This window comes from Channa argus, chromosome 19, assembly GCF_033026475.1.
Source record: "Channa argus isolate prfri chromosome 19, Channa argus male v1.0, whole genome shotgun sequence".
Taxonomy (NCBI): Eukaryota; Metazoa; Chordata; class Actinopteri; order Anabantiformes; family Channidae; genus Channa; species Channa argus.
Genome location: NC_090215.1, coordinates 11,051,930 through 11,066,557, shown reverse-complemented (window position 1 = coordinate 11,066,557; position 14,628 = coordinate 11,051,930). Strand labels below are relative to the sequence as shown.

The 14,628-nt window shown below is 40.7% G+C and overlaps 1 protein-coding gene across 1 annotated transcript in view; it reads left to right on the top strand.

Annotated features, from left to right (window-relative positions):
* The first annotated feature begins 949 nt into the window (after positions 1–949).
* kcnb2b (potassium voltage-gated channel subfamily B member 2b) overlaps positions 950–14,628 on the top strand; it is a 68,944-nt gene continuing 55,265 nt past the window's right edge. The window contains exons 1-2 of the mRNA XM_067486808.1: positions 950–1,527; positions 2,524–3,225. Coding sequence (XP_067342909.1) covers positions 2,641–3,225 — 585 coding nt within the window. The 5' untranslated portion in view covers positions 950–1,527; positions 2,524–2,640. The remainder of the gene's footprint in view (positions 1,528–2,523; positions 3,226–14,628) is intronic.

Genomic DNA, 14,628 nt, shown 5'->3' with positions numbered 1-14,628 from the left:
GCAGAGAGAGTTGGAAGATCATTATGCATTGATGGCTAATAGCAGGGAAGGGCTTTGATTACTTAGCATCCGTTTTATCTGCCTGGATTGATCACTGACTTATTGCTACCAGGGGTGGATCTGGAAATTTTATACTGGGGTGGAAAGATGAGCAATTGTGGCCCATTAGAAAGATTATTTCATATCAACTCAGATTCAAAAGCCTTTTTGAATATGATAAAATGTATAATAGTAATAATGTGTTTGAAATAAGTTTCAGTGTTAGAAACACCAGATATGCACAGCAACTTATGGACATGTGTTGTACTGTTTTTAACCCTAATGATAAACAGCTGGGAGGGAGGTAAAAATCCATACACCTCAAATATACCTTATGAGTAAAAATGTTTTATTTTTTATTATCTATAAGGATATTGATTTATTTCAGCCACAGATCTGGTCAGTTCTCCTTGTGCTGACTTCTAAAGCAGGTACTCTGGCAAGGATGACACCTGGGGTGGCCAATCATCCGGTCCTGTCCCTGTTACTGACTGCTTTTTCAAAGTGTCCGAAAAAGGGTTCCAATGGTTAACTGTTCCTATTTGGGTTGTTTTACTTGGAATGGGTGGCAGCAATGTGTGAAAGTGAATTGGGGTGGAGCAGCAATTTCTGGTAGTTATATGTTAAAAAAGAAACTAGAATAAAATTACTAAAACTAGTTTTAGTAATTTTTGCAATACAGTCTGTATTGTGCGTTTACAAATACTTTATGGTCATTTTACTGAGTGTCCACTATGGAAATATCTGCATCTGCAATCATACTACACTAGTATAATTTTCCAGCAACACTTCAAATTGAAAGCTGCCATGGAGCTACAAGTTAGGCTATGCACTCTTTGTTCTATACAGTATTATAACCTCGATTACAATAGCAGCAATAAAAATAATATAATAAAATAATAACTCCAAATCAACTCCCTTCTGGTTCACACTTCTCTACGCTCCGGATACAGAGTTCTCCGCCTCGGGACGCAATGGAACATGCTCATTTCCTTTAGTACATAAATATGAGCTGCTGTCCAGTTGCACTGAGGTTTACATCTCTAGGATGTGGTGCAGCCCGTGTGCGCCCCTGTGCTCCTCCTTATGTAGTATACAGCGGGACACTCCGCAGTTCTCTTACCCCAGTCTTTCCCGTTGCCTTTTACGCGCACGACGTCTGCAGCTACAGTGATTTAGTGAGCCCGTCTTATCCGCACGCGTCAACATTTTGGATGAAAGCAGGACTGTTTTCCCAGGGTTCCGAAAGCGAAACAACGCTGGTTCTGTTCCGATGAACATTTTTAGAGCGAGGCATTCACGCCGTTTCCTTTTCTTCCCGACTCATTTTCAACAAAATGTGGGACACGCGTTCCGTGCGCGTCGTCCCCGGAGTGCTCTCTTCAGTTGTGGCCGCTTGACTAAAGGGAGATCCCGGCTCCCTTTTCATCCCCTTCTCCCTTAGGAACAAGAGGAGCGTGCATGCAAAAGGTGGTTTATCTCGGCAAGGTGACTATTTTTTTGTGTTCATTTCAATGCTACTTTTACTGAGTCGAAATCAGAATTAGTGTAATGTTGGGACAGACTGTGCAGAGTGATTTACATTGAAGGTATTTAGAAATACGCTGTAGTGTAACAGGTATGAAACAATGCGTTGTTGTTAGTTTTGCTGGAGTTGTTACATCTATTGGACTGTATAACAAGTCGAGATTAGTAAAGCATAAGCATTAGTAAAAGTGATGCCCTTTCCCAGGCTTTTCTAAATACATCTACTGCATTTGGATAGTAATATTGGCACATGTGTGGTCCAAAGAATCAGGTAATGTCAAATGTAAATAGATTTTAAAATTCTCAAATTCCAATTCTGCAGAATTTTTTTTTTCCTTGATTAAGTTAATATTGAATATTGTAATATTTACAAAATTACCAAATGTTAAGACTTAAATCTAAATTGTATATATTGCCTGTGCGTAGAGGGCTATGTTTTTTATTTTTATGTTTGTTAATTACAACTTAATGGAGACTCTACAAATCACTGCCACAAACACCTACTTTATCATACCGTAATAAACACATGAATGGATTTCAAGGCTTCTTTCAGGGCATCTGTTTCCTGACCCACCACTGAGTCCCGTTTTGACCAATCGGCTACGTAGAAAGTAGTGCTTCAGCAGGAGTTCATTGCCTTACTACAGCCATAACAGTGCCGGAGTGGAGTGCAAAGCAAAGCAGCCATATTGACTCTTAAAACAAAATCATTGATTCTGCCTAACACTTTCTTAGAAATGTGATAAGAGGGATCAATATCACTGCAGCTGATACTATTTTTGACTGACAATGTGAAGTAACAGGTGACTGTTTCGTGCTTCTTGGAGAGAGCTGATTTATTTTTTAGTTTTGGTAGTGTGACGTCTAATATTGTAATGTATCTCATTTTGGAAATTAATTAAACTTGTGTCATCTGTCATCGAGTCATCTCTCAAACTGTCTCCTTTGTTTTCTCAGCCATGGAGGGACTTGCCTAAAGAGGATCCAACATAAATCTTTTTTTTTTAATAAATGCAAATATATTTTTTGGGGTCATCATAACATCTTCCCAGATAAGTCTCCTTGTCTGTCACCATGGCTGAAAAGCTTGGACCAGCAGGGCCCAAACCCACCAACATCCGAACTGCTCCATCCCTGGCCCCAGAGCCTATCGACATCATCCGCACCAAAAGTCGTTCCCGCAGAGTTCGCCTTAACGTCGGGGGTCTGAACCATGAGGTCTTGTGGCGGACTCTGGACCGATTACCCCGAACCCGCCTTGGCAAGCTTCGAGACTGCAACACCCATGAGTCCCTAATGGAAGTTTGTGATGACTACAGCTTGAACGAAAATGAATACTTTTTCGACCGGCACCCGGGGGCCTTCACCTCCATTCTGAACTTTTACCGCACAGGCAAACTACACATGATGGAGGAGATGTGTGCCCTTTCATTTGGTCAGGAGTTAGACTACTGGGGGATTGACGAGATCTACCTGGAGTCCTGCTGCCAGGCACGTTACCATCAGAAAAAGGAGCAGATGAATGAGGAGCTGCGGAGGGAGGCAGAGACAATGAGGGACAGGGAAGGAGAAGGAGAGTTTGATAATACCTGCTGTCCAGACAAGAGAAAGAAGCTGTGGGATCTCCTGGAGAAGCCCAGCTCCTCTGTGGCTGCCAAGGTAGGGAATTAAAACTGGAAGTGTGATCACGTCGCCCCCATCTCACATTTTCCTGCACACATTTAAATCCGAACACTGCCTGGATCACAACACATTACAGGCACTCTTAGTAGAAACCCCCTCCCACCTGTAACGAAATAATCACGAGTTCATCGATTTCAATCTTAAACAGCCGCGTACTGTACTCTCATTAGGTGTTTTCTTGTGCCACCTCTTTGTTTTCTATCCTTGTAAGTAGCAACAGTTGTCAGGGAGGAATTAAATATAGAAAAAGTTGCAGTCATTAGGTAACAGTTTGTGTAAATGTAATAGAGGAAAAGAAGCAAAAGGTGAAGAGTGGAAGCAAATGTGTGACATGCAACAAAACATCACAGTAAAGAAAATGCTACAGTTCTGCTGCTGATAAATTAGTAGAACAATCTCTGCAGGAGCAGAATTTAGACTCCTTTTGCTTTGACAAAATAATAGGTAGGTGCGTCAGTTTCTGGTGTTGCTTGCTTTCTTTGCAAGGATAAAGTATGTCAGTGTAAACCAGATCTGTCAATGGCTTGTGATACAGCACATCTTTTGCAGGGAGCAGTGCAAGTCTCTTTTCTCATCCAGCTCTATTATTTGTCAGTCTTACTCAGAGAATGGACGCACTTCTTCCTGGATCGAAGTGTGAGTCAGAGGAATGACAGGATTATGTCAAATGTTTGTTATATGGACCGATATATGAATACTGTTGTTTCTGGAGGTGTTTTCTATATTTATATTTATTCAATTTGATTGAGAGCTGAGATAGTCATTAGTGCTTCTCAGTTCACACATACCACATGTTTAGAGAACTTTTGTCATCAGTTACACACTGTTCTCATTTGTACATAATAAGTGAACAGCTTGTGACTGAGCGGTCACTGGTTAAACTTCCCTAACGGGCAGGATTTAATCTGGTTGGGACAAGTGCAAAGCAGCGCTCGCCCATTCCTCATCAACACTAGCAAGCCCCTAAATCCCAACAGTCCCACGTGGGAATGTGATCAGGATGCTCCTGCAAAAGAAAGGTAGCCTCTCAGTGAAACTACCCATGAATAATTAAAGCTTTAAATAAATAAATCCAACACAAATCAGATGTCCCTGGCATCCTGATGACATCTTTTTTAACTCTTTCAACCTCCTCCAGCTCCTCCTTTCATCCCCAATCCGACTGTCCTCAATTAGGCAGGTCAACCTTGATGAAATCCAATCACTGGTAATTTGCATTGCGTCTCCATTATCCTGATCTCATCACCGGGGAGTGCAGTGTAGCGCGGGCCGGGATTATATTCCATGTCAGAGGATCATAAACACTGTGCCCCGTGTGTGCACGTCTCTGTGTGACCACAGCAAAATCATGCCCTCGGTGTGAGAAGTGTAACTCCTGATGTGCTGTATGTGTTTGGTGGTTAATTGTTCATTGAGCCTTTTCCCTGCGACTGAGACAGTAGAAAGATCAGATTCAACCTAAGACATCTGGCACTTTGCTAAAGTTATACTAAACATATGGTAATTACCCCAAATGCATAAAGTTGAGATCCTTTCATTTAGCTGCAGTTCAAGTTCGCTCATGGTTTGTTTCTCCCCGAATCAACTCGAAATTTGCTTTTAAGAAGGATCCTGCCCCACTTTAATAATTGCATTCAGCCTCCGTTTGGAAGCTGCGATATTATCACATGGATCTGTTATAAGGGAGCTGCCAGTATCCCAAGTAAGGCCAGCTCAGGTGACACAGAGGCGTAATGTGATATGCTCTATGTACATTTAAAGTGATTTACCTTCTCAGCATGGTCCCTCATGCCCCAGACACATCACTGTATTGCTGACCTGTTCACTATTGTGTTGGGGAACCCTGTGAAACCATAATGGGAAATCCCACCCTAATTCAAATTGCATTGACATTCTGCTTAGCGCTCTGCAAGGAGAACCTGACTGTGACTGTAATGGCTCAGCCTTGTGATCACAGTAAGGTTGCCGAAAGTACATTTGGAAATAGACTGCAGGGGCTGTTCGACTGTCAGATGGCAGCTCCCTGAGGTCAGGGAGGCCTTTTATAGGGCACGCACTGTGCAGTGAGAACACTTGCAAACCCTTGAAAGCCCTTGACCAAGCAAATGCCATTACCAGGCCGGTACATAACCATGTGCTTTCATACAAAGTAACCTGAGCCCTTTGTCAAATTCAATAACAGATCTTCTGGCAAACATATATTCTCTCTCCCCCTCTGCCTCTATTCTCTCACTCCTTTTGTTTTTTCCTGACATAGTCTTAGTTTGATATCAGTGGCCAATATTCTGCTTTATGGCATCTATGGCCCTCTTTCTGCCCTTAAATAAAGGTTAAGCTTTAGAGGAGTGACCTTTTTCAGCAGGGTCAATCAAGCTAGAATTACATTCATCAGCAATAAGAGCAGCACATACTTTGTGAGTGCAGGCAAAGTGTTTATAGAGAGCTACAAGGTAAGGAGGAGAGTGACAGGGGAAACCCTGGAAAAAGAGACAGAGAGGGAGAGAGAAAGATGTAAGTCAATGGTCAGGATGCAGAGCTGGGTCTTCACAAACCTTTCTCGATGAATAATAAATGAAATGGTCAAAACAAAGAGGACACAGGCTAATGCGAGGGCTTCTCTGTGTTATTGCATGACTTTTGGTTGAATGTCATGTCGTGCGAGGAGGAGTGGGGAGTAACTTTGTGTCAGGTTCTATCTGATGCTTGGCTTGTCACAAAGTTAGCGTCTAGGGGGACCAGTGAGAAGTTTGTGTCACAACAAAATTTTGCGAGGCCTTGTCTTGTGTTGTATATGTAGACCTGCGCGAATTTGCACCTGCAATATCACAGTTTGAATCCCCATCACATGTGCACATTTTGTTGAAAGGGTTCACCAACAGAAAACAGCTAGAAAGTGATACATCTGTATGCTGTAGCACGTGCACAGCTTCCAGACTGTTGTGTGCTACACGTTTTGGTAGTGGCTGTAAGGATTATAAAAACTATCAGATATATGTTTCTATTGTTTCCTTACTGTAGGCTGTAATTTCTATTAATGCAGTAGAACGTGTCATTGTTAATATTGAGCCAGAAGGATCTATGCTGCACTGACTGGTTGTTGTTTACAGTGAGTCACTGCTGTAGTTGTGCAGAAAATACGCTTAGCACAAACTCATAGAAGGAAGTCATATTAAAATTGCTGGATAGCTGTAAGGAATCTGTGCGAGAGTGACATTTGCTTTTATAAATCCCTGTTTTAACATAATACAGTTTACCATCATAATTTCCCCATGGAAACTGTAAATTTAGTTTGTAACATGGTTTTCCCTGGTGTCTTTTTTCAGTGAGACGGATAAAAAGGACAATGTAAGAAAAGTCTCACCAAACGTTAGTGCACAGCAGTGATTTAGAAAGAGCTTCAAAGTTAACATATGAGTCAGTCTGTTTTCCTGTATCATAAATTGAATGGATGCATAGATTGCAAAGTTTTAATATATATGTATAGTATATCTTGCAAGAGCAGCATCTTTTTAGTTTAATTTATGTTCATGCAAAGGTTCCATATAAGCTCTTTAGAATATTACCAATGTAATATGAAATAGCCTCTTAAAGCTGTAATTCGACAATCAGTGAAGCATTCCTCTGCTTAGGGTTTCCACACTTTGACTCCATTCTGTCTGGTCAGCCCCGGAAAATATAGCCAAGGATTGAAAATGTTTTAAAAGATCAATGTTTCTACTTGCCAGACATTACAAGCTGAGTTTTCTCCCGCACACCCCTGTCTCAGTACATCAGCCATGTCCAATTGATGTGCACCATTACTCTCTCCTTTATCTAATAAGCTAGTCTAGCTAGTGGAAATGCTAAGCAATGGGCCTACATGGGCACAGGTTTGTGATGTTTAGCCCTCCCACGCTTGGAAGCAGCCAAAGTCCGTCCAGCACAGACACTGTAGATGATGATGACACAATGTGAGGAAGCATAATAAAGGACTGCAACAGACACCTCAAATGCCAGTTTTTGTGAATGTCAGTGTTTTTATAATAACACACTGCTGATTTTGTTTTGTTTGATTGATTTATAGAATCGAGGATATGTGAGGCAGCACACGTTAATGCACGGCTTTGAGCACGACAGGGTAAATTTAATTAGCACAATGCTGTGCTGTAACTCCATAGCATTTGAAGCTGCCTGTCATTTTAGAGCGCTGCAGACAGCCTTTTACTCTCCATCCGTTTTCTTTCAGGCTTTTAAAGCACTGAGAAAAGTGTTTGGCCTCTTATGTGTATTGATGTAGTTTCTGACAGAGGGAGAGACATAGACGACGAGAGTTGGGAATAAGGGAAATATAGTAGAGCCCTTTAATCAGCAATAAGTCAAATTTTCCCTACTATATGTGCACCCTGGGTCAAATTCAAGTAGGTCGTCTGCTACTGTACCTTGCGTTTCATTATCTGCCTTTCATCTCTGCATGATTTGTGGTCAGTCTTCCGAAGGTTAAATCGATGGGCATCAAAATGTTATGGAAGAAATGCTCTCAGCTTGTTTGGCAAATTGATTTTAGTTTATGTTTATTTTGTGAGAAGCCTGCCCACTAGATCCTGACCATGACTGTTGCATTATGTCTAGTAAGTTCAGCTTTCTTTTGTAAATGCGGTTACTTCACTCAAGTTGATGCAGAGGCTGATAATAACTCCAACTTGTAGGAGTCATTACTGTACTACATTATCCTATTTGGCCTTTTGCAAGTAATTAGGATGTATTACAAGAGTCTGTCATGTAGGTAGAGCACACCTCCTTGCCTCCGGTAGTCTACCAGTTACATAAGCCTTCCACTAGACCTCTAATCGGTACAGCCTAGCATTTAGGCAGCAGCACCTAAATCCTCTTTACCCTGCAATCATAATCAGATAAGAGAGAACCACCTAAATTATAGGTGGCATGAGTTGTTGCAGTGCCTGCATGGGCATCGGAAGAAACATATATCAGCTGGATGTTCCGGTACCACTGTTCACTTCTGTCTTTCTTGTTGTTCTGGAAGTCACCCGCAACGTTAGGGTTGTATCAAGTTTGGATCAGTTCTATAATAATTTGTTTGAGACCAGAAACTGTTATTATGAGACACTACAGCTAAAAAGATAATGAACACTTTGTGAGAGCACAGGCACTAACAAGTAGCACTTGAACTAAATTTACTTTATTTAAAGTGCATTCTAGTGATAAGCTGCTGTTACGTTACTGACTCCATCTTTTTCATTTGTTAAAAGCATGTGTAACCATGTCTTGTATTGTTTTCACGTAAAGTGGCTGATTTGTTGTATATACACTGAATACTCATTAGTTTGTTCTGCTCGCTCTAAACATGAATTTCCTCATATGGACAACAACCTGCACTCGTGTTGTAAGCAGTGGATAGAGCACTTTCCACTCTCCACAGTTCTGTTAGTGCTGTTTGAATTTATAGTTATGTTACTAAGCAGCAAATATCCAATTTCAAAACAATCGTATTGCACATCCACTAAGTTTACGGCATCTGTTGATCTGCTAATGGTACACATAATATTAAGTACTAAAATTGTTTTAAAACCTATAAAGTGATGTCTTGTAGCTGACTTCTTAGCACTGCAAGTGACTTTACATTCATTTTGTGGGTTCTGCTGACCACTAAATGTACAAAAGTAGAAATGCGTGTGATGAATAATACACAAAAGAAATATTAAAATAAAAATTTGTCACAGGAAAGACATTTTTTATTTTAAATGCTTTGAAAATTGGACACAGTAACTTTTACGCTTAATGACTACATCTTATTTGGATGTTACAGTGGGGACATCCCACACTACATTAGAGCACTACAACTTTATTTATTTAACTAAAGTGTTGCACTGAATCTGTGAGCATTTTAAAGGAAAAATTGAAGGGAGGCAGAGGAAGTTTAAGACAAATGAGGAGAAAGCAATTTGATGCTGCCTCCCTTTTAACATTGATCACACTGTTGTCCATTTTTAATTAGTATAGAAATACTCATTGATCAGTTTGTGCCGTAATGCGAAGCACACACCCTTCCCCTCCTTTTTGTGCTTTGCCACTGCTACTATCTTCCATTTTCATGATCACCAGAGAGCTTGCATGTAGAGAAATTACAGTGTGAGTGCAGCTGACTGGCAACAAGACAAAAGAGTCCACTGGCTTGTCCTTGCACTTGCCTACTGTATGTGCACACAATAGTGATCTATGAATGAAATCGAAAATGAAAATGAAAAAGGTCCCGATGCATGACTATTTCACACCATGCTATTCTCACAGTTTTAGTAATGGAAAAGAGAGAGAACAAGGAGTGTGAACTTCAGTGGAACAAGTAAAATTCACCTTAGTGCAAGTCTAGTATAAACAACATGCCCAATACAAGCCAAGGCTAATGAGTCGCCAGATGGTGTGAAAAGCCCAGTTGTTGAAGTCTCATAAGTAATTTTACTGTCATCCCCAGAATACTCCCATATTTTATTATGTTATGACTTTTACTGCAACTAAGGATTATTTTTATTACTAATTAATCTGCTGTATATATTTATTTATTGAACTCTGTATTGGGTCAGTTAATTGCTGAAAATTCCTGACCAAAATTCCAAAAATATTTAATCTAAAAAATATAACTATTAATGCATATTTTGTAGTACATTGCTGGATTCACGCAATGCCACATACTCGCAGGATACACGTGGTTTTGTTGCTGTATCTTGTGCTCGCAAAAGTGGAATAACACATTTTGGCAACTAGGGGCAGCAGGAACAAGTTGTGAATTTTCATCATATTTTCTATATTTATTTTCACTGTTTGTCGATTGACTCTCCAAAAAATTGCACCTTTTTATTATGGTTTTGTGTCACTTGGCTGGAAAACTTGCACCAGCAGCTTTTTATCTCCACTCCTTATATTTGCCCGATGGGAGTAGATTTCTTAAAAACTTTATTTTGCTACATTTGGATGGACGATCTCTAACCTTGTATAAGTTGCAAACATCTTGCCCATTTCACCTACAAAAGTTCCAGGAGGTGTGAACTGGCACAAAGCCCCAGGTCTGAGAACCATCAAACTGAGGCATAAATCCCACTGTACACTGGGAGTGGCTGTGCACAAGCAGCGAGTGGCAGCACTTGCTGGCACTGCCAGTTTGAGTGACACTCTGAGTATGAGGATAATGTGTTCTTTACTCCTCCTGCCCTCCCCACCTCCTCCCTGTCCTCCATCTCATTGCCTCTACCACTGCCTCTTGTGAGGTTTGCTCACCCTACAGTATGTCTTGGTTTTTTTTAACGTCCCAGGAAGTATCAAAAATAATGTGTGACTGTGGCCAAAGGGAGTCATAATTCTAAAAGCTATGAACATCAGGTCTCTATTACGCACATGAATGCACCCCCCCCATACAAAAACACACGCTGTACTCACAACCACTCTGCCACATCTCTGGACATTATACCACATTATACACAAGCATTACACACAAGCAGGCGTGTCCATATGTAGACACTCACTCACACATCTAACTAATAATGCACCTCTTTATCTTGAAACCTTCCAATAGTGCTGAGCCAGCGTTCTGTGGGTGCCACATTACAGTTACTGTTATGTCCCTCACTCTCTCTCAATGCCACCTCTATTTCAATATCCTTCACCTCCTCTCATATTCCACCTCGGCTCCTTTCATAGCCTCTTTACATTTCCTCGCTGCTCTGTTTTCCTATTCCCCTCCGCATTTCTGTTTTTATGTCCTCACAGAGTGAGAGCTGAATTGTGATCCTGCTCACTGTTCCATCTTTTTGGCAGTCACATGAAAGTGCATTGGTATTCATTGTAGGGTGTTCACATTTGGCTCTTTATCAATCGTGTTTGTGATTCAGCACCAGTGGTCAGAGAACTACTTCATGAGGTGTCTCCACTTTCCATACTAGTGGAGCTGCAGCACAGAGGTGTTATGCAGCTTCATATGCAAAAAAGGCAAAAAAATATCCAGACAGCTTGGAAATAAGGATGTCGGGGAAGACAAAAACATGCATATTGGGAATCTTCGGAAAGGGATATGGTTTTGGAGAAAATCCTCAAAAGTGTTCTAAAAGGAAAAATCAGGAACATGCAATCAACTTTATTTTACTTCCTCTCAAATGCTGCGTTTGTGTAGTTTCCATGGTGACTGTGGTGTGCCATGGTGACTTATCAACACCCAGGGAGCAATGCATCTCTATACAGGCTGTGTGAGAGGCAGAGCAGCTGGTACCTCAGCCCCCACAGCCAGCCCCTAATGCAAATGCAAGGGAAACGCTTGTGCTCTACATTATCAGCGCTGTCTCGCTGACTTCAGCCTGTGCTCAGGTTTAATAGTTCTCACTGACACTGTAATTACCTCAAATTGTGGACAATGCCGCTGTGATATGATTAGCGTAAAATACCTTCCACCTCCATTGTAAAAATCTCTTCTCCTCTGTCTGAAGAGAAGAGGTTAGCAGACATGTTCGGTTTTGTTTATGCGAAAGTAAGAAGAATAGTGTCTCTGTCTTAATGCGACTCAACTCACCAGCCCAAGCAGAAGGTCTCCAGAGCATCAGCAGCAGAACAGGGGCTTGGTTTTGTATGATAGAGGAGATTAATTAAAAACCTCTGCTCTATGAAGGATTCTCTGAGGACATACAGTATAAGAGAAAAGAGGCCGACAGAGCAGATCAGTGGGAGGTTGAAGATGTTTGAAGCTACTTTTTAGCCATTGCCTGGTGGAAACTGGGTGACGAAGCAGAAGCTACTCTGACTGGGCACAGACATATTGTATTGTCACATTTCCCTCTTATCTCCACCACCTCCTCTACAGCTCCCACCATAGCTTTTCCTCTCTCTTTCCTATTTTAGCTCATCTGTCGGACCGCCTCCGTGGACATACACCGTCTTCCCCCTTTTTCACTTCTGTTTTCGTTTGGTTCATCGTGCTGTTGGCGTCACTGTGGGCTGTGCTGCCAGCTGTTTGCTGTCTCAGTGCACCCCAGGAAGTGACAGAAGAAATTATTACATATCCTGCTCTCTCTTGTGTGTAGGCCTCCTGCGTCCTTTGCCAAAGAAGAGTTTTTCGCTGCTGACCACAGTAACTTCACTTTGCCTTAAAGGCTTTAATGCACCTTAAATTTTAGTCCTCCTGACATTCATCCAAAAAAGAAGTTAATCTTGGAGAGTTTATTTTTATATTCAGTAATAAAAGGTCAAGCATAGCATTTACTAATTTCCTGGTTCTTTCAGTTGCAATGCTGACAACATGGATCTAGAGATGGCAAAATCACTACTTTGGCCTTCACCAAAATATCTCAACAACTGCAAATAAACCTTGTTGCTCACATGATAAATTGTAATAACACTGGAGATCCTCTGCCCTTTCACCCATAATGCCATAAGCATGTCAAAATATTCACATTCCAAGTGTCAGCTGTAGTGTGCAAGTAGTTGTAATGAGCAAAGTCTTGCATGATAAGACGATAACCCTCAAAACTAAGATATGAAAATACCCCTCATTAGCAGTGTGATGCCATAGTAGCATTTGGCTCAATGCACCACTATGCTAAACTAACTTGCAGCTAAACTAACTTACTTGTTTTGTAGTAAAAGCCCCTTAAGTAGCATGACATTATCTAAAGGCCACCTAGGATTCTTAAGCATCCTCGCTGTTCCAACGCAATGAATAAGGTGTCTAAAAGAAATAACAATACTAATGTTGATAGATGACTGTTGATACAAGGCAAAGTAGGGCCAGTCTTTGTCACATTTTCAGTGTTGCTAATCTCGCCTTTCTGAGAGGTTGCTTTCCTCCAGAAAGTCTTGCTCTATTTGAATCACACTAACGCCACTTGAAAATGGCATTAATGTACCCATAGCCAATTCACCTTATGGCATAAATAGACATTTTAAAGCTATGCATTCATAGGATAGAGGCAGTCGATCTGATCTTATGTAAGCATATAGCTGCATTGTGAATGGGTAAAGGTTAATGCAGATTATAATATCAAGCATTAAGTCAGATAAAGCAGTGGCTCATCCCCCTTTGGATGCATGATTCATGACCTCTGCTATTACTTTAATATGTATTTATTGTCTTTCCTCACATGTCATTGATGATGAAACCCTGGCCTTTAATCTTTACTAAATTCAATTGGGATAGTGTAGATGTTTAAAACATGAAGCACTTCCAAAGTGATTTTTTTCTGTGTGTGACTCTGTATGTGCTGTATTTGAATACGTGTATACTAATGTATAATGTGTGGGAATAAATGAGTCAGATGATATATTAATTTGATTTTAAGTTATCTCATGCATAAAGATATACACAGATGAAAAATTGAGAAATATCCAAACAAAGCCTAGTGTCAGTTTCATTTCCATTTTGCAGATAACGGTTTTGTTCTGAAAGACCAGGCAGATTAGGAAGAGTAAGGAAATGTATTCACTAATTTTTATACATTAAAATGTGTATTTATTTTTTGTTATTGTCTTATTTATTCACTTGAGGTTCGCTCCTTTACTTTGCTCAGATTTACAGGTATATACAGCTTATGAATCTCTTCATAGTTGGAGGAATGTGTCTGGAGAAAGAGCACACACTTCAGCAGTGGAAAGTTGTGACAGTGGAATGCTGTTTATGTTTAATAGTTTAAAAGCTTAATAAATATTAATTTAAAAATGTTTACCATTTCTGCGTGTTTAAGAGGTGAGCCGATTTACTCCTGGCAGTGTAATTTATCTTACTGAACCCATAAAATTCCACAAATTACTCTTTCCTAATTGAAAGCCCAAGCCTGTCTACTTGCAAGGATTAACGCTGGTGTAGAGAGTTTTAAATCCAGCCTTCTGTCTGTCTGACTGACTGACTGGCAGACGCACCCTCAACCTGATGTGCTGCTCCCCTAATCCCCTCTGATGACACTACAGAGTCTAAGGACAGAAATTAACAGCCCTGTTAGACAGTGTCAGCTGCAGCATCATGTCTGCCTCTCAATCACACTGATGACCGCAAATCAATTAACATTGTTGACATATCTCAGATTAAGGCTACAGGCAAAAAAGTTGGCTCATTAAAGTGGTTGTTTAAATGGTTGGTGTGTGTAATAGAAGGCCAAGCAGAAGCTTAATGGGGGAGGGTGGGAGTTACTGGGGTTCACAGCTTAATCTGGAGCGGCTGGCTTCTCTGTCACAAGGCTTAATAAAAATCCACCATTGGGGGGGCAAGTAGTGGAGGACATAAAAAGGAATACTGCCCCCACCAATATTTTCATTTTGACAATGGGTCTTAAAAAACCCGATTATCAATTATTTTTGCATATCTTAAATCTACGTACATTTTTTGTATGTTTCAGCTCCTTGTTTTGGTTTGGT